The sequence below is a fragment of the Rana temporaria genome, chromosome 6 (assembly GCF_905171775.1).
Source record: "Rana temporaria chromosome 6, aRanTem1.1, whole genome shotgun sequence".
Taxonomy (NCBI): Eukaryota; Metazoa; Chordata; class Amphibia; order Anura; family Ranidae; genus Rana; species Rana temporaria.
The window spans coordinates 25,259,980-25,286,149 of record NC_053494.1 but is presented as its reverse complement, the minus strand read 5'-3'; the positions used below and the strand labels follow the sequence as shown (position 1 = coordinate 25,286,149).

The 26,170-nt window shown below is 43.0% G+C and overlaps 1 protein-coding gene across 1 annotated transcript; it reads left to right on the top strand.

Moving 5' to 3' along the window:
* The first annotated feature begins 233 nt into the window (after positions 1-233).
* LOC120944383 (deleted in malignant brain tumors 1 protein-like) lies at positions 234-24,346 on the top strand. The gene is made up of 9 exons (XM_040358440.1): positions 234-339; positions 10,722-10,945; positions 13,618-13,660; positions 14,973-15,082; positions 17,031-17,241; positions 19,056-19,406; positions 21,416-21,525; positions 22,904-23,114; positions 24,172-24,346. The coding sequence occupies exons 1-9, from the start codon at positions 234-236 to the stop codon at positions 24,174-24,176; spliced, it is 1,371 nt and encodes a 456-aa protein (XP_040214374.1). The 3' UTR covers positions 24,177-24,346.
* The last annotated feature ends 1,824 nt before the right edge of the window (positions 24,347-26,170 follow it).

Here is a 26,170-nt window from a genome sequence, read left to right as displayed (position 1 = left end):
GTGAGAGCATGACTATGGCAGGTGAGGAAGATGTACTGGCAGCTGTTGCCCCTTGAGGACTAGCAGGGGATAACAAGGCTTGGACCCGTCCTTCCAGCTGGGTGTAACCTTCTTGTAGACTTTTGACAGCTTGCGTCAGACCTGCCAGGTGTTGACAAAGTTCTTCCATAGGGGAGGTCCCTTGCTCGGGCTCAGATATGGCTGTCTGATACTTTCACGTTTTCACGTACCTTATGGATGAGCCTGGTAATGCAGAAGAAGGCCTCCCTTATGTATCTGACTTGCGGCCCCTGATAGAGCAGACAGGGGAAAGTACAGAATGGTATGAGTGCCTGGCAGGTAGGTAGTCAGGAGAGTTGCTCCGGAGTTCCTGATAACACAGGAATGAGGACTGGTGGGATGAGATGTCAGCACAGCAGGCAGTAGAGGAGCTGGGTCGGCGCAGCAGGTAGTAGAGGAGCTGGGTCGGCACAGCAGTCAGTGCACAGCGGATCAGTCCTGAGGGCTTTGGAGCACAGATAGGCACACACGGGTTAGAGAAACCAGGACAGGTGCAGAAGCAGAGACAGGTCGGACTACAAGCTTGGTTGGCAAGAGGCAGACAGCGTAGTAACAAGAGGAGCAGGCAGGATCAAAGTTAGGGACAAGCCAGGGTCGTGTACAGGCAGCAGGCAGGAATAATCAAAGGTAAGCCGGATCAGAACACAGAAACAGGATCTCAAAGCAGGTTACGAGTAGCAGGGGTCACATGAAGCTTCAGATCAGGCAGTACTGACTCTGTTTAGAAGCCCAGTTTAAATAGGACATCTGGCCCCAAAACTCTCGTGTGCACCCGTGCATCAGCACTCACAGACGTGCACCAGCAGCAAGATTCCTTCTGCAAGGCATTTCCCGACAATTTTCCCTGAAACATACATGGTAGTTTTCTCTTTTTATTTTTTTGCGCTATAAACATAAAAAAATACAATAAAAAAAAAAAGATTTTTTACTTTTTGCTATAATTAATAGCCCCCCAAAAAATAATCAAAAATGTCTTCATCCAGCATTCCAGGTGGCTCAGCAAGCAGAGTCACCACCAGACACACCAGAGGTCCCAGGTTCGAGTCCAGGTCAGGGCCGTCTTTACCACAGGGCAAATGGGCCAGCTTCCCAGGGCCCTGTCACTGTTGGGGGCCAAAACAACCCCCTATAAAAAAAAAAAAAAAAAAATGTCTTCATCAGTTTAGGCCAATATGTATTCTTCTACATATTTTTGGTAAAAAAAAATCACAACAGGCGTATATTGATTGGTTTGCACAAAAGTTATAGCATCTACAAAATAGGGGATAGATTTATGGCATTTTTATTATAATTTTTTTGTTTACTAGTAATTACTAGCGGTGATTAGCAATTTTCGGACACTTTTTCGGACCAGTGACATTTATACAGCCACAGTGCTATAAAAATGCACTGATTACTGTATAAATGACACAGGGAAGGGGTTAACACTAATGGGTGATCAAGGGGTTAAATGTATTCCCAGGGAGGTTTCTAACTGTGGGTGGAGGGGACTGACCGAGAGTAGAGAGAGATCGCTGTTCCTAATCACTAGGAACAAACAATCACTCTGTACTTCCCTGTCAGAACGGGGATCTGTTTGTTTACATTGACAGATCCCCATTCTGGCTTTCTGTGGAGCGATCGCGGGTGGCCGGAGGACAGGCGTGCACGCCTGCTTTAGCTGTTAAAGGGACGACCTGCTGCAGTATAATGACGGCGGCTTTTTCGGCAAGCGGTTAACAAACAGATGCAAATCAAAAGGAATTTTTCCATCGTGCACATGGCCATCTCTGATACTGAATATTCACAGAATTTTATGGGCAGCCTTTTGGTAATGTTGAGGTCTGCACTTTAGGCCCCCCACATTACAAGTTGACCATCACTGGTGTAAATTCTATTAAAATACTGCTCAAAAGGAGCCATGTAAAGTTGTGGTAAAATATCACTTTGTGGAATAAAATAATGATTTATTATAAAATAAGACCCTTAATGGATCTGCACATAAAAAAAAAGGATTACGTAACTAAACCATAGTTATGATTTTGAGTTGAATTTTTCTTTAAAGAAAATTTCATGAGATAAAATAAGGAATGGCGTTCACATTCCCCTGACCATCACGCCTATATGAGTTTCTTGGACCTCTCATTTTTAAACCATTGGCAATAATATGGAGTTGGAGTCCCCTCTTTGAAACCGTAACAACCTTCACCCATCTGGAAAGGTTTTCCATCAGATTTTGGAGCGTGTCTGTGGGGATTTGTGCCTGTACAGCTAAAAGACCAGGGGCCAGAGTCAGATACAATGGCGTATCTTTAGTTGGGCGTAGCGGATCCTATTTACGCTACACCGCCGCAACTTAGACAGGCAAGTGCAGTATTCACAAAGCACTTGCTCCGTAAGTTGCGGCGGTGTAGCGTAAATGGGCCGGTGTAAGCCTGTGTAATTCAAAGTAGGCTGGAAGGGGGCGTGTTGTATGGAAATGAATCGTGACCCCACGTAAATGACGCGCCTAACGAACGGCGCATGCTCAGTATCACGTCAAATTTTCTCCGTAAATTACGCCCGCTCAATGCTTAGTCGACGTGAATGTAACCTACGCCCATCCCCATTCACGTACAACTTACGCAAACGACGTAAAATACGACGCTGTTCCGACGTCCATACTTTGCATTGGCTGCGCCTTATATAGCAGGACGTAAGCCTAACGTAAACGGCGTAGCGGGCGCAAGTACGTTCGTGAATCGGCGTATCTACCTTATTTGCATATTCTACGCGTAAATCTACGGAAGTGCCCCTTGCGGCCAGTATAAATATGCACCCAAGATACGACGGCGTAAGAGACTTGCATCAGTCGTATCTTGGCAACAGTGAGGCGTATCTGATTCTATGAATCAGGCGCATAGATGCGACGCCTCACATTCGGACTTACGACGGCGTATCAGGAGATACGCCGTTGTAAGTCCTTTGTGAATCTGAGCCCAGGTGTGAGATCAGGTACTGAGGTTGGACAAGAAGACCTGGCACCCAACTGGAATTATAAATGATCAAATAAAGAGTTCAGTAGGGTTGAGTTTAGGGCTCAGAGCAGACCACTTGAATACCTCCACACTAATGAAACCATGGGCCAGATTCATAAAGAACTGCAGCGGCGTAACGTATCGTCTTTACGTTACACCGCCGCAAGTTTTCAGTGCAAGTGCCTGATTCACCAAGCACTTGCGTGTAAACTTACGGCGGTGTAACGTAAAGCTGTCCGGCGCATTGCGCGAAATGACGTCGCCAGACGTAATGTTTTGACTGGCGACGTGCGTAACGTACTTTCGTATTCCCGGACGTTTTACGCAAAAAAAAAATATTTGAAATTCGACGCGGGAACGATGGCCATACTTTAACATGGCTCGTCTAAAGTTAAGCCATGAAAAAACAGGCCTAACTTTGCGACGGGAAAAACCGACTAGCGACGACGTAACGAACGCGCGTACCTTCGTGGATCGCCGTAAAAGCTCATTTGCATACCCGACGCTGGAAAACGACGCAAACTCCACCCAGCGGCAGCCGAAGTATTGCATCCTAAGATCTGAAGGCGTACGAAGCCGTAAGCCTGTCGGATCTTAGGCCCCATACACACGATAGAATCCATCCGCTGAAAAATCCCAGCAAATGGGTTTCAGCGGATAGATCCTATGGTGTGTACACTCCAGCGGATCTGTTTCCGCGGATATTTATCCCCTGGGATGGATTCCAGCAGATCGAATATTTGCTGACATGCCAAACAAATCCATCTGCTGGAATCCATCCCAACGGATGGATCCGCTGGTCTGTATAGACTCACCGGATCCATCCGTCCGAAGGGATCCCCCGCATGCTTCGTAATGATTAGACGCATGCGTGGAATTCCTTATATGACAGCGTCGCGCACGTCGCCGCGTCATAATCGCGGCGACGGCGCGACACGTCATCGCCAGAGGATTTCGGCGCGGATTTCAATGCGATGGTGTGTACACTCCATCGCATGAAAATCCGCCGAAATCCTCGAGAGGATTTATCCGCGGAAACGGTCCGCTGGACCGTATTCGCGGATAAATTCTCTCGTGTGTATGGGGCCTTAGCCAAAAGCCGTCGTATCTTTTTTGTGAATTACAAATAAAGATACGACGCGGCAAATTTGAAAATACGCCGGAGTATCAGTAGATACTCCGGCGTATTTCCTCTGTGAATCTGGCCCCATGTCTTTATTGGCCTGGTTTTGTGTAGAGGGGCACAGTCATGCTTATACAAGTAAAGGCCTTCACCAAATGTATGTCTTTGTATAATAGGTGTGATGGTCAGGGGCCCACCAATGTTTGGTCATAAAGTGAAACTCATTCATCTTATTGATTTGAACCTTCTTCCTGCACAAGGCAAGTTTCTGGGTGGTTTCAAGTAATTCCAGTTTTGGGGTTGTCTCTAAATAACGACCACTTTTGTAAAGTGTAATTTGGTCATGCCTGGGAACTCTGCTCCTTATTTGCATTAAACTGTTTCAAATAACTCCAGCTGATCCTTTGTAATCTGTGCCTATCTGGTTCTTCTACATTTTCCTACTTCCTCCCAATGTAACAATGTATGCAAGTATGCAAAACAATTGGTGACTTCTGAAGTCCTGGTGGTTTTCCTTTTGAAATGTAAAGACTTTATCGGATGATTGTGTTTTAATTCCATTCGACGGGCGAGAAACCAGTGTAATACAGCCGCCTTCATATTCATATGCAAGAGGTTAGATCAAATCTGTGTAATCTCTTGTAAATGAAGACTGTTTCTGCAAATGCACAATTACTGGGCGAGACTGAGATAGCCCAAAGGTAACCACTTGATGCCGCTTCCCAGCAGTCCAGGCTGCATTCACACCTGAGCGTTTTGTCGCCTGAAGCGCGACACTCAAAAACGCTAGAGGGGAAAAAAATACATTATTCCCTATGGAGATGGTTGACGACTGAAGCTCAAACAAGTTCCGGACCCTTTTTTGTCGCGCGAATCGGGCGGTTTGGGCGTTTTTGAGCGTTTCCATTTACCATAGAAAGTAATGGAAACGCTCGATTCAAGCGACTAGCGCGACAACGAGCGTTTGCTACGGGCGTTTTGGCGCTTTAATCAATAGAACATTTCACCCAGGCAGAAGATGAAAAAAATCTACCAACATAGCAAAAAGTGATGAAAAGATGATCATTTTTCCTATTGGCTAAAATAAAAAAACGTCGAAGTACAAAAACGTCAGATGACGCTGTATGCAAACGCGGAAATAAGCATGAATACGCGCGACAAAACGACCGAACGACCTACGCTCAGGTGTGAATGCAGCCTAAAGCTTCAGAGGCAGCATGGCTTTTGTATCATGCGACACTTGTTGATTGGCACTCACATGACATACTCAAAGGGCCAGATTCACAAACGAGATACGACGGCGTATCTACTGATACTCCGTCGTATCTCTGTTTCTAACTATGCGGCTGATTCATAGAATCAGTTACGCATAGCTAGCCCTAAGATCCGACAGGTGTAATTGAATTACACTGTCGGATCTTAAGGATGCAATTCTAGGCCGGCCGCTAGGTGGCGAGGCCATTGCGGCCGGCGTAGAATATGCAAATGAATACTTACGGCGATCCCCGAACGTCCGAACGGCCCGTCGATCTATCTCTACATCGTTTCCGTCGAGTTACGCCGCGTAAAACTAGGGCTGAGCCCTAGTTGTCTTAAGCCATGTTAAGTATGGCCGTCGTTCCCGCGTCGAAATTTAAACATCAACGTCGTTTGCGTAAGACGTCCGTGAATGGCGCTGGACGCCATTTACTTTAACGTCTAAGCAAATGACGTCGGTGCAACGTCATTTAGTGCAATGCACGTCGGGTAATTTACCCGACGGAGCATGCGCAGTACGTCCGGCGCGGGAGCGCGCCTAATTTAAATGGGACTCGCCCCATTCGATTGGGCCCGCCTTGTGCCGGACGGATTTAGGATACACCGCCGCAAATTTCCAGGTAAGTGCAATGTGGATCGGGCACTAACTTGGGAAATTTGCGGCGGTGTAACTTAAATCGTTTAAGTTACGTTGCGCCCGGGCTACGTGAATCTGGCCCAAACTTCCCAACTATCCCTGATTTCAAAGGAATGTCTCTGATTTGGATGCAATGTCCCTCTGTCCCTCATTCCCCCTCATTTTGGTCTGATCTATATAGTTGTATATAAAATGCACTTTTTATCTTTCAAAAAGTATTTTCCAGTACTAAACCTTTCATCCAAATTCTAAACTGTAAAATTTGTAAACTTCAAATGCCAGTATAAACGGATAGTAGTGGTAAAAAGAAAAATAAAGCACATGAGGGTTTTTTTTTTTTTTTCGTATCGTTCTTCCTTAACCTCCCTGGCTGTATGATTCTGTCTGGAATTACGTACCAAAAGCGCTACAATTATTTGCAAGGAAATTTGGTGATTTGTACTGTAGGCCTGTAATTTTTAGGAATAACTCACTTAAATCTGACCAAACAAGCGTCTACTAGGCATCCCGGGTATGACATTTTTTTTAAAACAAAATTATAAATTATAATATAATAAATAATTATAAATAATTATAACAAATAATAATATAATTCTAATAAAAATTATTCAATAATGTAATCAAATCAAAATCACTGAAATTTTCTTAGTTGCAAAATTGTCGGTCATTATTTTTTTTTTTTATGACGAATTTCCACACAAATCGCTATCGCACAATTCTGCAAGTGATTATAATTTATCATCGCTGTTTTCTAGCTGCTCTAAAACCATTTTTGACATAAAGGGACACTTTTGGTTGCTATGGACAATCTACAGTTTGCAGGGAGAAAGAACCGTTTTTATTATATAAAAGTACATGCAGGGCACTGGGCAGACCACTAGGGACAAGGGGGGTGTGTTTTTTTTACATACAGTACTGTAATCTATAAGATTACAGTATACTTTATGTAATGTGTTTGTTTACGTTTTTGAATTTGGCGCCGTTCTCCGCTCCCGTGCATCGTAACGTCGCAGAGAACGGAGATCGGCGGCACAGGAGGACGCTGTGTGAATCGAGCGAGGTCCCGCTCGCTCACACAGCGTGGTGGCATCGCTGGATCCAGGACAAGGTAAGCCAGCGCACGCTGCAGGCTCTGCATAGCTACCCCGAGCGGGGATACTGATCGCAGCATGAAAAACCCACCCCGAGTCACGCTCGGGGATACCGCCAGGCAGGTTAAGGAGGCATGGTGGGGTGTCCTATGCCTACATACATTTGCTAATAGGTGTCCCTCGGTCCCATCTTAAAAAGTTGGGAGGTGTGCATACTCCAAAGCAGAAGCCTTGACCAAGAGCTGTCATGGCCTCATGCTTCAATGGACGCAGAGGTGCGATGGCTGAGCTTTTTTTCTTGCCACCGCATAAATGCGTTCCATAGTCAGCAAGAGTGTAAACTAGTATTTACTCAATAGCATATAATAAATGTTGGGCCATAATGTAGCTTAAAGCGAGCCATAAGCAATAAAACAATGATTAAAATGACACAAAATATTAAGCTACTCCATATAGAGTGAACATCATTGAAGCTTTATTCACAATTAATTACCCCAATTACAAGACACACAAACCAAACTTGTACTTGCATGTATGGGTGACATTTCATTTTATAAATATCTGTGTATTGCGCTGTAAAATTGTTAATGGTCTCAAAAATGTGTCAAAAGTGTCCGATTTTTCCGCCATAATGTCACTGGTCCCGTAAAAAAGTCGCAGATTACTGCCATTACTAATAAAAAATAAAAATAAAAAAATGCCTAATTCTATCCCCTATTTTGTAGACGCTATGACCTTTGTGCAAACCAATCAACATACGCTTATTGGGATTTTTTTTTTTACCAAAAATATGTAGAAGAATACCTATCAGCCTAAACTGAATTTTTTTTTTAATTTTTTTAAATTGGGATATTGTAAAAGATATTGTATTTTTTTCAAAATTGTTGCTGTTCTTTTGTTTATAGCGCAAAAAAATAAAAACCACAGAGCTGAACAAATACCACCTGGGAAAAAAGGACGTCAATTTTGTTTGGGTACAACCGCGCAATTGTCAGTTAAAGCGACGCAGTGCCGAATCGCAAAAAGTGCTCTGGTCAGGAAGGGGGTAAAATCTTCCGGGGCTGAAGCGGTTAAAGCGTGTGACCTTGCAGTTAAGCTTGGTCAAAACACGCATTTGAACCCCCTCTATGATACCTTCAAGTCACTATGACACTGGGTTCACATATGTGCAGGGTCGGCTTGCAGTGCGATTCCAAGCCCCGTTCAGTGTGACGCAGTTCAGGTGCGATTCAGGTGCAAATTGTCAAAGTGTATGACATTGGAAATTGCACCCGAAAATCGTACCAGTCTCTTTTTGGTATCGGAAATTGATATCAGCGATTACTTGTGAAAAAGTATCCGTACTCATCAGTGAATCCTTACTAGAAAGGGAAACATTTCTATAACAAGCAATTTTTTAAAGATTTAGTTTCACTATCGCTAACTCTTAAATACAGCCACCCACGAAAACCAATCAGAATTTACTCCACTGAAGTCAGACCACTGCAGGATGTGTTCTGCTCGGTTACAATGTAATGCTGCGTGCAGTCTTTATTAAATAAGAACCTGTTTATATTTCAAATTTTTCCTGCAGTATAATGCCGCGTACACATGATAATTTTTCGGCATGAAAAAAAAACGTTGTTTTTAAAAACGTCATTTAAAATGATCGTGTTGCATTTTTTAACGTTGTTTAAAAAAATGTCATTTTTCGGGTAGTAAAAAATGATCACGTGTGGGCTAAAACGCATGCTCAGAAGCAAGTTATGAGATGGGAGAGCTCGTTCTGGTAAAACTACCGTTCATAATGGAGTAAGCACCTTCATCACGCTGTAACAGACAAAAAAGCGCGAATCGTCTTTTACTAACAAGGAATCAGCTAAAGCAGCCCAAAGGCGAATGGAACTTCCCCTTTAGAGTGCAGTTGTACGTCACCGCGATTTGTTCATCATTTTTTTTAAACGATGGTGTGTGGGCAACGTCGTTTTTAATGATGAAGTTGGAAAAAATTATTTTTTGGACATGCTGAAAAACGTTTTCTTTCATGCCGACAAATGATCGTGTGTACGCGGCATCACACATGCATTTTGCCTAATGAAACATTCCTTTCAATTAAGATTCCAATGTATTTTTTTTTTGGGCTAATTCACATTTTTGTAGTGCAGATCAATTTTTTTTGTTTAAATAGCAGATATGCTGCATTTTTGCACATTTAGGAGACCCACTGAAATGAACAGTACGTTGGTTGCAATGTAATGCAGTGTGTGCAGTCTTTAATAAATAAGAACCTGTTTTATACTTCTAATTTTTTTCTACAGTATAACACATGCATTTAGCCTAAGGAAACATTTATTTCAATTAGGATTCCAATGTATTTTTATTTGCATTTATGTATTTTTATTTGGCTAGTTTTTGTAGTGCAGTTTTTTTTTAAAAAAGCTTTGTGCATTAAGACGGCCCACTGAAATGAACAGTAAGGTTTCTGCCTAAAGTTGCATGATAAATAAACACAAAAGGTACATATAAAATACATAAACTAATACAGTGGAAAAAGCTTATAATGGTACATGTATAAGCATAAAAGGACCTTAATGCTTTTTCTTAAGACGATCTCAGCTATATGTTAAAATACCCTATGCAATGTTTCCTCCATTAGGCCACTTGCACACAGTCACAAGAGGGCCGTACACTTTACATTCTAGTTTATATCAAATAAATGCATGTGTTAATCAAGCATGCATATATATTTTTTTAATATGCTTTTAAGATATATTTTATTGTGTTTAAAAAAATGTTTTAACTTCATCCAGAAGTCTTGGCCTATGATATCTGGTATGCAGATATAGGCCCATATTCTCAAAAAAATACCTATCTTTAGGCGGGCGTAGCGTATCTCAGATACACTATGCCGTCGTAACTTAGAGCGGCAGGTCCCGTATTCAGAAACATCTTCCGCTCTAAGTTACGGCGGCGTACTGTATCTGATACGGTGTAAGCCTGCCTAATTCAAACTAGGCTGGTAGGGGGCGTGTTATATGTAAATGTTTTGTGACCCCACGTAAATGACGTTTTTATCGAACGGCGCATGCGCACGCATGCTCAGTATCACGTCGATTTTTCAAATTAAATTGCGCCCGCTCAATGCCTAGTCGACGTGAATGTAAAAAAGCCTTACGTAAACGATGTAAAAAAATGCGCCAGCACATGTACGTTTGAGAATCAGCATATCTAGCTCACTACCATATTCGACGTGTAAATCGACGGAAGCGCCACCTAGCGGCCAGCGTAAATATGCAACTTAGATACGACGGCGTAAGAGACTTACGCCGGTCGGATCTAAGACAAATCTATGCGTAACTGATTCTAAGAATCAGGCGCATAGATACGACGCCTCACACTCAGAGATACGACGGCGTATCTGGAGATACGCCGCCGTAACTCCTACGAGAATCTGGGCCTCAATGTTTAGGTTTAAAATCCTCTGACATGTAGCACCCCCTGTGAGAATCACTAAAATAGTCTGGTTTTGCATTTGAAACAATAGATGAAAGTAATATCTACCTGCTCACATGTAACAGGTTTTCACAGACACAAAGCATCAAATTATAATAAGGGGTGTGCCAAGAAGGACTGGTTTTGGGTATATAAAGGGCAGCAGGGGCTAGAGTCAATGCAAGGTGCAAGCCATACAAACACCTTGCTAAAGGAGCCTCTGCAGATTAAGATCTTTACCCGAGAGATGATGAAGACCCTACTGCTTCTTGCGGCTATGTGCTGCGTGTGCTTGGCCTTACCTTCTCAGGTGAGTTTAAAACTCATTCAGATCTTAAACTTATAGGATTACACAAATGTTTTTTTTTTCTGTGGACCGTAACAATAATGCCTAATGTACATATGCCATTTTTAGCAGTATATAACTAAAATCTACAGCAGGGATATGCAATTAGCGGACCTCCAGCTGTTGCAAAACTACAAGTCCCATCATGCCTCTGCCTCTTGGTGTCATGCTTGTGGCTGTCAGAGTCTTGCTATGCCTCATGACACTTGTAGTTCTGCAACAGCTGGAGGTCCTCTAATTGCATATCCCTGATCTACAGTAATAACTCATTTACAGACAAGTTGACCTTTACCAAAAAAAATGAATGGCTGCCTGTGATGTGATTATCACTGCACATGGTCACACAATACTGCAGATGTATGGGATTGCTACTACCACTTGTTGCTACTATATGCTTCTTGTGTAGCCTACAGCAGAGGCAGCCATAGCTTTGACTTGCTAGCGAGTAAGGCCTCGTACACACGACCGAGTTTCTCGGCAAAAACCAGCAAGAAGCTTGCTGGTTTTTTTTTTTTGCCGAGAAAACCGGTCGTGTGTATTCTTACCATTAACGGATGTTGCTAATATGAGTGCCTTCCTTGTGTGCCCTGTCCTACCCTTCCCAGTCCCCTCCCCTTCCCCTTCCCTAGTGTTCTTGTCTTATTGCCCCCCTTTCCTGTTTTAAATTCGGTCGTGTGTACACTTTTCGACGAGGAAACCGTCGAGGATCTCGTCGGTCCAAAAATAAAGCATGTCTTCTTTTTCCTCGACGGGAATGGGAAAATTTGGCTCGCCGAGATCCTCGGCGGCTTCACAAGGAACTCGACGAGCAAAACGATGTGTTTCTCCCCGTCGAGTTCCTCAGACGTGTGTACGAGGCTTTACACAATCACTGAAATGTAACTTTCATTTTCTCTAATGGAAGCTATTTTTATTACTGACTACAATGCAGCAGAAATTAGTGCTCAGACAAGGAGAGAAGGATAAAATAAGTTCATCTGAGTCTTAGTAATTCTGCCACTGGCAAATTGTCATCAGTAACAAAATAGCTAATGTGACAAGGGGATGCCTGAGCTAATTCAAAGGACGTGGCAACAGGCAAGGTGGTCAACCTATCTCTTTTATTACTTATATGTCTAACTTACATGGTTTCTGTGGTTAGTTGGGTTTATTTAGCACCTTTCCCATAGTAATCAACCATGCATTCTGTGTAATTAACACTTGTCAGTAATTAAAACGATGAGTTTTAGAACTGACTTCCCAAAACACCATCATGAATGTTCAGGGGGTAGGACCTATAACATCTGCCGTCTGTTCCCTGACAACTAACGTTATGGTACAATGACGTATTTCTTTAATTCAAGGTATCTATGCCCTGATTTGGTATTGTCTTGGAAGTGTTTTTGACCAACAGGGTCACTCAGAATAGGCGAGTTGGGATATATAGCCAGATTCACGTAGACGTGCCTAACGTTAGGCAGGCGTAGCATATCTCATTTACGCTACGCCGCCGTAAGTTAGAGAGGCAAGTGCTGTATTCACAAAGCACTTGCGTCCTAAGTTACGGCGGCGTAGCGTAAATGTGCCGGCGTAAGCGCGCCTAATTCAAATTGGGAAGAGGTGGGCGTGTTTTATGTTAATAAGGCATAACCCCACGTAATTGACGTTTTGAACGTACAATTTTTAAATTTGACGCGGTTCCGATGTCCATACTTAACATCTTTTTGGTGGTTTATCTTTACACCTGAAAACGCCTTACGTAAACGGCGTAACTCTACCTGAATCTGGCTAATAGTCTTTTGTTAATTACCTATATTATTTATAATTTATGTGATGTAATGATGTTCCCTTAACAATGTTTAATTTCCCTGTTTTGGCTAAATATTTCAAAATGAATGTTTGGTCAAAAGGTGAAGGAAGCATCCACAGGATGCCATGACATTTAACAAGTAAAAGAATATTGGTCAAAGACTAAATAGATTATTTAAACTCTTCAGCATTTTCTTTGGGTTTCTGCAGTCCTCCCTGTTGTTGTTTGTGATCTCTAGTCAAGCATAATTGAATTATTTATTCTGTTATCTTGCTGGAACCATCAAAACCCATCAGAATTTAAGGATCTATTCAAAATTCCCATCACATTGGGCAGGTAAAATGTACCATAACGGATGGGAAATGTTCTTGGTCATGCCAACATGAACAACATGAAGCTTCTGAGGCCCCATACACATGACCGAGTTTCTCGGCAGAATTCAGCCAGAAACTCGATCGGAGCTGGATTCTGCCGAGAAACTCGGTCGTGTGTACACTTTTCACCGAGGAAGCCGACGAGGAACTCGTCGGGCCAAATAGAGAACATGTTCTCTATTTCCTCGTTGTTCAATAAGGAAAGTTGGCTCGCCGAGATCCTCGGCGGCTTCAACACAGAACTCAATGAGGAACTCGATGTGTTTGGCATGTCGAGTTCCTCGGACGTGTGTACGGGGCCTTATACAGTAATGCCGATAAAGTTCACATTGGAGAAATGTGTATGAACATTTAAAAGAAAACTAAGATTACATATTATCATATCATTCCTTACTAGACAGACTGAAGTGTAACATGTTACCAATTTTCAATATGTTTGCCTTCTTAATGTAATTGTATATTTGTTTTAACAGAACTTAAATCAAAGGAAGAAGAGAGATATAACGGGGACACAAGGTAAATCTGAGTGGATGGCTAAAGTTGAGAATAAATATTAGCTGTCAGACTTGATTGGTAAATGGTTTGTGTCCAGTTATGAAACTATGGCATTGATTTACTAAAACTGGAGAGTGCTAAAACAGGTGTAGCTGTGCATGGTAGCCAATCAGCTTCTAACTTCAGCTTGTTGAACTAAGCTTTGACAAAAAAGAAAATGGAAGCTGATTGGTTTCAATGCAGAGCTGCATCACATATGTCATAACCATCTGTATGCAGAGAGAGAAGAATGCTTATAAGACCAAAGTGTATGTTGCCAAATGTTGGTCTAACTTTCCAGCTGAACTGCAGAGATGAATAACCAAAAAGCTGACCACAGACTTGACAAGACAACACTGACTGATCTAAAGAACTAACCTCTGGGCACCACCCATGGACTCTTTCAAAATTTGGGAACAATTTGTTAATAAAAACTTTAAAGGGGCTGTAAAGGTTCATGTTTTTTCACCTTAATGCATTAAGGTGAAAAAACATCTCTCATTTACCGGCCCCCCAGCCCCCCGGTTTACTTACCTGAGCCCTGCAAAGTCTGTTGTGAACGCATTCTTCCTTTGCTTGTTCTTCTCTGCTCTCCATTGGATAAATTGATAGCAGTGCAGCTACAGTCAAAATTAGAAGAAGCCCATAAGACTGGTGCTACACTAACAGTGTAGCGCAAGCCAGCTGGGACTCTTTCCGTGCTGCCACCCTGCAAAATGCTGCCCTAGCCCCGGGTCTTGTTGGCCTAGGCCAGGATACAGCATTGGTGGGAGCGATGACATTTGGAAAGTAAATGATTGCATCGGTACTTTAGGACGCTCTGACAGTACTAGGAGGGCTTTACTGCAACTACAAAGATGTGATTTGGTACTTTAATGCCTCATACACACAATTGGAATTTCCGAAGGAAAAAGTCAGAGGGGCTTTTTCCATCGGAAATTCCGACCGTGTGTATGCCCATCAGAGTTTTTCCATTGGATATTCCGAGGAATTCCATTGGAGTTTACATAGAGAACATGTTCTCTTTTCCTCTGATGGAATTTCTTCGGAATTCCGATGTGAGTTTGGTCGGGCTAAAGCCCGATGGTTTGTACGGGGCATAAGGTGTCTGCTATCCAGCAGCATCCTTGTTTTATAGGCTTTTACTATAGTGCAAGTATAATGTTTTGATAAAAGCCTGCTGGTAATTCATCTATACCAAGTCTATAAAGCGACACTGTATGCACATGGCAGTTGAATATAGAGCCAAATACATGTACAGCTGTTATAATGAGATGTTTTGTATTTCTTCCAGCTTGTGGTGGTGTGCTGACAGCCCCAAAGGGAGTTATCACTTCACCCAACTTCCCGAACAATTACCCCGATAATGCCTACTGTGAATGGAACATCACCACCACCTCTAGGGTAAGGATGTGCAATATATCCAAATATTTAATGTATATTATGATGTAATATTATAATATAATGTATATTGTAAAATAAGATCTATCTATCTATCTATCTATCTATCTATCTATCTATCTATCTATCTATCTATCTATCTATCTATCTGTTTAACCACTTAAGAACCGGACCAATATGCAGGTAAAGGACCAGGCCCCTTTTTGCGATTCGGCACTGCGTTGCTTTAACTGACAATTGCGCGATCGTGCGATGTGGCTCCCAAACAAAATTAGACAATATTCCAATCGCACACCTTCCTGGAGAAACGGCCTATAAATGCCAAAAATGGGTGCTGAAGCGATCACCAGCTGGGAACTGGAACAACAATCATACAAACATATTCGCCAGCACACCGTGGATCGTACAGAAAGTCCAAAAATGTATTGCAGTGAAACCATCACAAGGATTGCAACGTTTCGAGGTCACGCAGGGCCTCTTTGTCAGGCATCACTTGCCTGACGAAGAGGCCCTGTGTGACCTCGAAACGTTGCAATCCTTGTGATGGTTTCACTGCAATACATTTTTGAAGGTTCTGTACGATCCACGGTGTGTTCCCAAACAAAATTGGTGTCCTTTTTTTCCCACAACTAGAGCTTTTTTTTAGGTTGTATTTGATCACCTCTGCGGTTTTTATTTTTTGCGCTATAAACAAAAATAGAGCGACAATTTTGAAAAAAAATATATTTTTTTACTTTTTGCTATAATAAATATCCCCCAAAAATATATTAAAAAACAGTTTTTTTTTCTCAGTTTAGGCCGATATGTATTCTTCTACATATTTTTGGCAAAAAAAAATCGCAATAAGTGTTTATCGATTGGTTTGCGCAAAATTTATAGCGTTTACAAAATAGGGGATAGTTTTATTGCATTTTTATTAATAATTTTTTTTTTACTACTAATGGCGGCGATCAGCGATTTTTTTCGTGACTGCAAACAATTTATTTAACTACTTCTTGCCCGCACTATAGCCGAAAGACAGATTGAGGCAAAGGGCCAATCAAAGCGAACCTTTACCACATGATCAGCTGTCTGCCAATGACAGCTGATCACAGGATGTAAACAACAAAAAAAGCTGCTTGGAAATCGTGCAACTTCACTTGAAATCACAGCGATTTGAAAGCCGCACGTCAGTGCGACTTGTCTGATATCTGTGGGACTGCATGCAAAGATGTCTATACAAGTTGCACCTGAAATCACCAAAAGTAGTGCAGAAACTACGGCCCGGATTCACATACATTGGCGCATCTTTATGCCGGCGTAGCGCATCTAACATATGCTACGCCGACGTAGCGCAGAGAGGCAAGCACCGAATTCTCAAAGCACTTGCCTCCCAAACTGTGCTGGGTTCCCTCGGCGCAAGCCGTCGTAGATGGAAGTGGGCGTGAGCCATGCTAATGATGCGTGACCCCATGCAAATGATGGGCCGAGTGCCAGACAAGTACTTAAAACGAACGGCGCATGCGCCGTCTCGTGGACGTATCCCTGTGCGCATGCTCAGAATCACGTGGGAATTACTCCCTAAGATACGACGGATCACTGCCTACGACGTGAACGCAACCTACACCCAGCCCTATTCACGTACTACCTAAACGATGTAAAATACGACGGCTGTGTTCCCTGGTCCATACCTTAGCATGACTTGCGCCTCGTATATGGGGCTTAACTTTACGTCGGACGTACGACTTACGCAAACCGCATATATTATGCGCCGGGCGCAACTACGTTTGTGAATCGGCGTATCTGATTGCTACTGGAGTACCAACACTATACATTTTTACATTACTTTTTTCGCTATATTTCTTTCTTTCTGTGGAATAAAATATTTTTCTTCAGAGCCCTCCCCTGTGTTTTCTTCCATCTCATCATACAAGATACCTAACATAGGAAATGTACATTTGTTTCATTCCAGATTAAACTCACACCCACAAATTTTGACTTAGAAGGCTACATGTACTTGTGTGTCTTTGACGATCTTTGGGTCTATGGTGGAAGTTTCCCCCGAGAATTGTGTGGACAGATGCTACCAGATCCCATTATATCTACCGGAAACTTCATGCGGATTGTTTTCAAGACTGATAAAAGTCTCAATAGGACAGGATTCAGGCTCATATATGAACCAGGTAAGCTCAGACACCATTTTCAGTTCTTATTTTTATCAGTTTAGGTCTTTGCCTAAAGCAGACAATTTTATGGTCCTCTGTTGTCCCAGTTTTGGTACAATAAGGGCCGGTTCACACTTGTGCGATGCCAGATATCACATGTAATTCGCAGCGCAATGTCTGTGCGATGCGATTTCAGCCATACAGATAGTATGGCTGATATTGCACCGCATTCGGTCCAAACACGCACAGGACCCTTTTTTCTGTTCGGACCAGAATCGGATTGCATGGGTTTTCAAGCATATGCGATCCGATTCATGTCCGAACTGAAGTTCGCAGTGCGATACGTGAGCTGAAATGGGGGTGTCGTTAACATATAATGACACTCCCCAGCAGTTCGCATATGGCAGTGTGAACTGCCGTGCCAGTCGGGTGCGATGCGGGAATAATTTAAAAAAACACCCCCTAGTAATTCTGGCTGTGGCCAACTTGCGTAAGGGCAGATGATTCATGTAGCAGTTACTTCCTGGAATCCATCTTCCCTTAGCTCAGTCATGCAGGCAGGAGAGAGTGCTTATCTGAGAAAACCCCTCCTGAAGACTCCTGACATGACATCAAGTCCTGGCAACCACATAGCGTCTTCTATCAGTCTGTTCCACCAGAAGCTCCCCCTGGATTATATGGTGGAGGCTTTCACAGCCTTGTCCTGACCAGCCGGCACCTGGAGTCAGTGATCGGCTTGCTCGCAGCCTGTTGGCAGCTGCTTGGTGAGCCAGCGCTTGTGGAGGCATTCATCCATTCATCCTGTGGACAATCCATCTACACTGGTGCTTGGATGTGACTCTGTTTAGGGCTCCATACAGGACTTTAGACGCTTATGTTTCATCTACACTTGTAAGTGTATTAATTTTATTTCTTTCTATCAGTGGCGGCTGGTGCTCAAATTTTTTTGGGGGGCGCAATCAAATAAAAAAAAAGCATCAATTGCCGCCACTGTGCCCATCAAACGCAGCTACTGTGCCCATGAATTGTCGCCACTATGCCCATCAAAGCAGCCACTGTGCCATCAAACGCAGCCACTGTACCCATAAATTGCCGCCACTGTGCCATCAAACGCAGCTACTGTACCCATCAATTGCTGACACTGTGCCAGAATGCCCATCAACTGCCGCTACTGTGCCCATCAACTGCTGCCAGTGTGCCCATTAACTGCCACTACTGTGCCCATCAACTGCCGCTACTGTGCCCACCAATTGCCGCTACTGTGCCCATCAAATGCTGCCAGTGTGCATCTCCCGCCCGCCCTGCACTTACCTTGTCTCGGTGGGGCAGCGGGTCACGGCGGTGTCCTCCACGCTCCTCGATCTCTTCTTTCGTCCTCTCTTCCCATCCTTTGCTATGATTAGATGCTTGATAGGCGGCGTCCAATCACAGCGCCTGTCGTTTCAGCCAATCAGGTGACAGGTAACAGACCCGACCACCTGATTGGCTGAGAGGCGGTTCAGTGTTAGGAAAGTAAATATTTATTCGCTTTCCTAACACAGTCTATACTGGACTTGGTAATTCCCTGAACAGCAAAGCTCAAACAGGAAGAAGCAGCACAAGGAGGCAGTCTGGTGTGTTGCAGTGCAGGGAGCAAGCTGATGGGAGAAAAGAGCAGAGTGATAGAGAGATTAACTCATCAGGCTTCTGCTTGTCTCTTTACTGTCCAGAGTAAGATCAGGCCCCTGACCCTTCCAGACGGGGCTGTGCTGTATGACAGAGCTTCTAAAACTCTGGATAGGCAGAAATGTCTGATTTGTTTCTAAAATGTTTCTTTTGCTTTTCGTCAACAGCTGATTCTACAGATTCTGCTGCTCTTACCACAATCACAACAACTCCGACAACTACAAGAACCACTCCTAAAACTACCACCACAACAACTCCGACAACTACAAGAACCACTCCTAAAACTACCACCACAACAACTCCGACAACTACAAGAACCACTCCTAAAACTACCACCACAACAACTCCGACAACTACAAGAACCACTCCTAAAACCACCACCACAACAACTCCGACAACTACAAGAACCACTCCTAAAACTACCACCACAACAACTCCGACAACTACAAGAACCACCACCACTACTACTGCTAAAACTACTAGAACCCCTACTACAAGCTCTGCCGTCATATACCAGGGTAAGGAAATGTTCTGTCAAAAGAGGCATGACAAAAAAAGGCGATGACCGAAGTCTTCCCCTTGTCAGAACAGCAGGGGAGATCTTTGTACTAACATTGGATTGTTAGTACAGCAGCTCTGACCTGAGCTGTCAGTTTTTCCACCTGCTGGGTTGAACAATTTCTTTTAGAATTGTGTACTAGGCTCAAAGATCGCCACACATAACACATTAACCTTCCTGGCGGTAATATTATGTCAGATTTTTGATGCTGAAAGCGGTATAATGTTTTGCATGGAAATTTGGCGTTTTATATTGTAGGCCTGTAATTCTTAGAAATAACTCACTTACATCTGTTCAAACAAGAGTTTTGTGCTGCCCTAGGCCTGACTAAACTGGTGCACCCCCTAATTTTAATATGACCCACCTCTTCCTGCCAAGGCCACACCCCTTTCTGTTTAAGACCCCCCTATAAAATTTTAGAGTGAGTACACTAGTTCTGAGGGCCTGGCAATGGATTCCCTTAATTTGCATAGATTTCCTCTCACTTCCTGTTTGGCTACAGGGCAGGAAGTAAAGGGAAATCTCTGCAATGGGACAGAGATGGTAAAACATAAACTGACAGGGGCTATAACCCTCCCTTACTCTATCCAAAATGAAAAAAAAAAAACATGTTGCCTACTTTAAGCACAAAATTCTGATAATTTTATGGAGAGAACTAAGAAGATATAAAAATGCCAATGGTACAGCAGAAAACATAGCACAGTGAGGAAGGTTTGTGGATGATAGGACAGTCAAAATTAGAAGCAGCATCCCCCCATAGTTGCGTAATGTCGACTGCCTGCATACCGGAAGCAGTACGGCCGCTTTATGGGGGCGCTAGACTAATTTGCCTCCCAGCCCAGTCCACCCCATAAAAATGGCGTGACACTAATAGTGTAGCGGAAGCCATCTGGGACTCTTTCCGTGCTGCCACCCTGCAAAATGCTGCCCTAGCCCCGGGCCTTGTTGGCCTAGGCCAGGATACAGCATTGGTGGGAGCAGGGCTCAAGTCCTGCGGGAACGCGTGGGAACAGAGTTCCTGCACTTTTTTCACAGCAGGAACTCAGTTCCCTTTGCAGGACTAGAGCAGCCGAGCCGCCCAAGCCAATCCTTCACTAAGCGGCGATGCCCAGCTCGAGTCACTGTCAGGGGCAGGCGAACCTTAGTAATCCTTTATGTTACTGGCCGCTTCCTGTATGTGGATTCATTGGGTAGTGTGCGGGTATTCCGTCACTTCCTCGATGCCGCAATGTCTCCTGGGAGCTTTTGTCATTGTTCCCAGGAGACTTTGCGGAGGTCTGCCACGAGTTATCGTGGGATTTAGAAAGAACTTGCTTTAAAAAAAAACATGCGGTTTAGTAATAATGCATATGAGGGTATGATTTTTTTATTTTTTTTTGGTGGGGGAGTGGATCTTGGGTGGGAGTTCCCACACCTTTTTCCCCAGGACTTGACCCCTGGGTGGGAGCGATGACATTTGGAAAGTAAATTATTGCATAGGTACTTTAGGACGCTCTGACAGTACTAGGAGGGATTTACTGCAACTACAAAGATGTGATTTGGTACTTTAATGTCTCGTACACACGATTGGAATTTCCGATGGAAAAAGTCAGAGGGTCTTTTTCCGTCGGAAATTCCGACCGTGTGTATGCCCATCGGAGTTTTTCCATTGGATATTCCGAGGAATTCCGTTGGAGTCTACATAGAGAACATGTTCTCTTTTCCTCTGATGGAATTCCTTCGGAATTCCGATGTGAGTTTGGTCGGGCTAAAGCCCGATGGTTTGTACGGGGCATAAGGTGTCTGCTATCCAGCAGCATCCTTGTTTTATAGGCTTTTACTATAGTGCAAGTATAATGTTTTGATAAAAGCCTGCTGGTAATTAATCTATACCAAGTCTATAAAGTGACACTGTATGCACATGGCAGTTGAATATAGAGCCAAATACATGTACAGCTGTTATAATGAGATGTTTTGTATATCTTCCAGCTTGTGGTGGTGTGCTGACAGCCCCAAAGGGAGTTATCACTTCACCCAACTTCCCGAACAATTACCCCGATAATGCCTACTGTGAATGGAACATCACCACCACCTCTAGGGTAAGGATGTGCAATATATCCAAATATTTTATGTATATTATAATGTAATATTATAATATATTGTATATTATAAAATAGTATCTATCTATCTATCTATCTATCTATCTATCTATCTATCTATCTATCTATCTAACCACTTAAGACCCAGACCAATATGAAGGTAAAGGACCAGGCCCCTTCTTGCAATTCGGCACTGCGTTGCTTTAACTGACAATTGCGCGGTCGTGCGACGTGGCTCCCAAACAAAATTGCCGTCCTTTTTTTCCCACAAATAGAGCTTTCTTTTTGTGGTATTTGATCACCTCTGCGGTTTTTATTTTTTGCGCTATAAACAAAAATAGAGCGACAATTTTGAAAAAAATGCAATTTTTTTTACTTTTTGCTATAATAAATATTCCCCAGAAATATATAAAAAAAATATTTTTTTCCTCAGCTTAGGCCGATACTTATTCTTCTACATATTTTTGGTAAAATAAATCACAATAAGCGTTTATCGGTTGGTTTGCGCAAAATTTATAGCGTTTACAAAATAGGGGATAGTTTTATTGCATTTTTATTAATACTTTTTTTTTTTACTACTAATGGCGGCGATCAGCGTTTTTTTTTCGTGACTGCGACATTATGGCGGACATAGTGGACAATTTATTTAACTACTTTGTGCCCGCGCTATAGCCGAAAGACGGTCCTTTGGACGCAGTCGATCACAGATTGAGGCAAAGGGTCAATCAAAGCGGCCCTTTACCACGTGATCAGCTGTCTGCCAATGACAGTTGATCACAGGATGTAAACAAAAAAAAAAAGCTGCTTGGAAATCGTGCAACTTCACTTGAAATTACAGCGATTTGAAAGCCGCATGTCAGTGTGACTTGTCTGATATCTGTGGGACTGCATGCATAGATGTCTATACAAGTTGCACCTGAAATCGCCAAAAGTAGTGCAGAAACTACTTTTTTAAATCAGTGCAGTACCACAAATTCAGTGTTGCATCGATTTGAATAGTTCCATTGCCAATGATAGACTTCGGGTCGCACCGGTGTGAATGGGAAGCTTAGTCAAAAGGCTAAAATACAACTAAAACTAAAATGCCATTTTAGTCACATGACTATGATTATAACGAAAGTGAAATTTGATGTCACAATTAACACTGTAGGGTAATTTAGTTTAATTGAATTAGTGCTCTTTGTATTATTATTTTTTGTGTGTGTATTTGATAGCTACTGAAATACCAACACTATACATTTTTACATGACTTTTTTTTCGCTATATTTCTTTCTTTCTGTGGAATAAAATATTTTTCTTCAGAGCACTCCCCCGTGTTTTCTTCCATCTCATCATACAAGATACCTAACATAGGAAATGTACATTTGTTTCATTCCAGATTAAACTCACACCCACAAATTTCGACTTAGAAGGCTACATGTACTTGTGTGTCTTTGACGAGCTTTGGGTCTATGGTGGAAGTTTCCCCCGAGAATTGTGTGGACAGATGCTACCAGATCCCATTATATCTACCGGAAACTTCATGCGGATTGTTTTTAAGACTGATAAAAGTCTCAATAGGACAGGATTCAGGCTCATATATGAACCAGGTAAGCTCAGACACCATTTTCAGTTATTTTTTTTATCAGTTTAGGTCTTTGCCTAAAGCAGACAATTTTATGGTTCTCTGTTGTCCCAGTTTTGGTACAATAAGGGCCGGTTCACACTTGTGCGATGCCCAGCAGTTCGCATATGGCAGTGTGAACTGCCGTGCCATTCGGGTGCGATGCGGGAACCCGCAGGGGATTCGCAGGGTTCTCGCATCGCACCAGTGTGAACCGGGCCTTATCCTAGCTTCAATATGGTCATGTTTTATGCCATGAATCAAGGACAAGGCATAAAATGTTTGCCAAGCCAACACTTTTTTTCTTAGCTTTGGATAGAGCGAGAAAATAAACAATCTCCCTTAGGCTTTTACTGCTACCTGGGGCCCCCTCATTTCCTGCCTTGCTGACAATTTCTTACCAGATCAGAATTCTTGTAGAGGTAAACTATAATTGAATGCCATTTAGTGTGCTAAAGCAGGGGTCTCCATACTTTTCAAGCAAAGGGCCAGTTTACTGTCTTTGAGACTTCAGGCGGGCCGGATTCTGACCAATGGGGGTAGAAAATGCCCCAGGCCCGAGCATCAGTGAGAATAAACATGGCCCCAGTGTTGGTGGGCAGTAGGAGGAGGAATAGTGCTCCATCATTGCTATTAGTGGAAGAAACAGAGCCCCATTGTTGGTGTCATTGGGAGGAATAGTGCCTCATATCATTGGGAGCAATACTGCCCCAAGGGCCGGATAAAGGAAAGCATAGGGCCACATCCAGACCTCGGGCCGCAGTTTGGAGACCCCTGTGCTAAAGCATTGTGCATCATATCCCCAACATCAGAAGCCTTTGTGGCAAGATGTACAATTCAGGAGAACAATTTGGAGACAGAACATCACCTTATAACAGAAAGTGCCTGAACAAGGACTTTCATGGCAGGATCACCAGGTTTTAATGAAATACATTGTTTTAAAAATAGTAAAGATCCCTTTGAAATTCTGTGAACATTAACGATTATATGAGATTTAAGTGATTAAGTTTACATCTACTTTAAACAAACCCTTCCTCTTGCAGTATAAAGCGCGAAAAGAACGGTGAAATCCGGCATTGAACTTCTTAAAGACCTCAAGACCCTCAAGTGCATTCTCAAGACAAATTTCAAAGAATATGAATTTAATTTCAATAATGTGTTTTTTTTACAGTATCTTGTGTTATATGTTATGATTTTTTTTTAAACTGTGTTTTTTTTATATTTGAATTAAACAAGTATTTGTATAAATATAACTGAATTGATTCATTAATTTAGCTAAATCATCAACTAGTCCAAATGTGTACTATTATTTGTTTAAAATATATCCAAAGACAAAAACTTTTTTTTTTAGATTTTGAGTGGCGAGGTGTTAGAACTATTGTCAAGTTTTTATTACGGTCTATGCCCTCATAAAGTAATGAATGTAATGAAAGTGAGGGTAAATATACATTTTTGAGTTGCCGCCAGAACTAGAATAGAGGGTTATTCTTCACATTGGAATATTATCAGTCAACATGACAGTTATGCTGGCCATACACTCCACGAAAAATCGTCCGAACGAACTTTCGAAAAACGAAAGTTTGTTTGTGAGCGCAAACGATAGTGCCATCATGTAATGACCGATAAATCGTTCAGTGAACATAAAAAAAAAATGGTTCGTTTTTTTTACATATAGTGCAGAAAGTTCGGACGGGAAACACATTAACCTTCCGATTTATCGTTCGTTCGGCAGAAAAATTCCAAACTTGTCCTTCGTTTTTTTGGCTCAAAAACGTCCCGACGATTATCGATTTCGTGCCCATTAACTGTTTGAAAAACGAAAGATCTTTCTTAACGACCGAATATCGGCCACATTTTTGCATAGTGTATGGCCAGCATAAGGCTGCCCATACATTAGACAATCTTCTTTTGCATCTGCTGGACATCGGCATGGTCGCCCCTGGCTCTGGGGAAGGGGGGGATCTGACTGCACATTCTCCCCGCCCAGCGACTCTGCAGCTAGCCATCTGGAGCTGCCTCCCGCTACACTCTGCAAGCACCAGCCACCACCCTTCAAGGAATCCGATCCTCTGGAGGGGACGTAGCAGCTGTGGTTGCGCCCCTGGCGGGAATGTGCCCTAGGCAACTTCCTAGTTCGCCAAGTGGGAGCGCCGGCCCTGCCCGAGTGCTGAGCAGTGCGGTGCGAAATGCATACTGTTTCTGTGCACCGCAACTGAGCTGTGGTGCATAAAATTTTTATGAAATTAAATTTTTGACATTTCAATAAAGTTAAAAGGAAAAAAGTGTGATTTGTGTGGGCTCTAAAGGTGTGTGTGTGGGGGGGGGGGGGGGGGGGGGGGGGGGGGGGGGGTTTGTTGTGGCGTGCACTGGAGGCTGCGATGTGGAGATATCATGTGGTGTCCTAGCACCAATATGACACTTGGACCTCTGCTGGAAGAAAATGTATCTGACCGGACCCCCATGAATTTTAATTCAGTAGCCCTGCTCTAGACAAAGGAAAGGGGGCAGACAACACTCCATTGACCCGTAACCTAGATACTGGGCTACGGTAAAGCAGCTTCAACCAGGAAATAAAATTGGGCCCAAACCCCAAAAAAACATTTCAATACCCTCCAGAGATATTCCCACTCAACTGAATCGAATGCTTTCTCAGCGTTAAGGGAAGCTACCACTCCGGGAAATCATTAGCTGCTATAGCGATATGGGTGAACAGTCACCTGATCTTAGTGTCAGTCCCTCTCCCCGGCATAAACCCAGACTGGTCCGGATGTACCAATGCGGTAATGACTATATTCAAACGACGGGCCAGATTTTTTGTAAGCAACATAGCATCCACATTCGGCAAAGAAATAGGGTGGTGATGGTGGACAAATCCGGGTCCTTTCCAGGCTTGGCCATCACTATCACCGCCTTAGGCCTCGTACACACGACCGAGTTCCTCGGCAAAAAACAGGCGTTGCTGGGAGATATTTTTTTGCAGAGGAAACCGGTTGTGTGTACACTTTCGTCGAGGAAACTATCGAGAAACTCGAGCATGTTCTC

Coding starts and splice junctions, on each gene's coding strand:
- LOC120944383 (XM_040358440.1), top strand. CDS start 234: ATGGATGAGCCTGGTAATGCAGAAGAAGGCCTCCCTTATGTATCTGAC. Junction 340..10,721: donor ATGGTATGAGTGCCTGGCAG/GTAGGTAGTCAG, acceptor CACATGTAACAG/GTTTTCACAGACACAAAGCA. Junction 19,407..21,415: donor CTCTGCCGTCATATACCAGG/GTAAGGAAATGT, acceptor TATATCTTCCAG/CTTGTGGTGGTGTGCTGACA.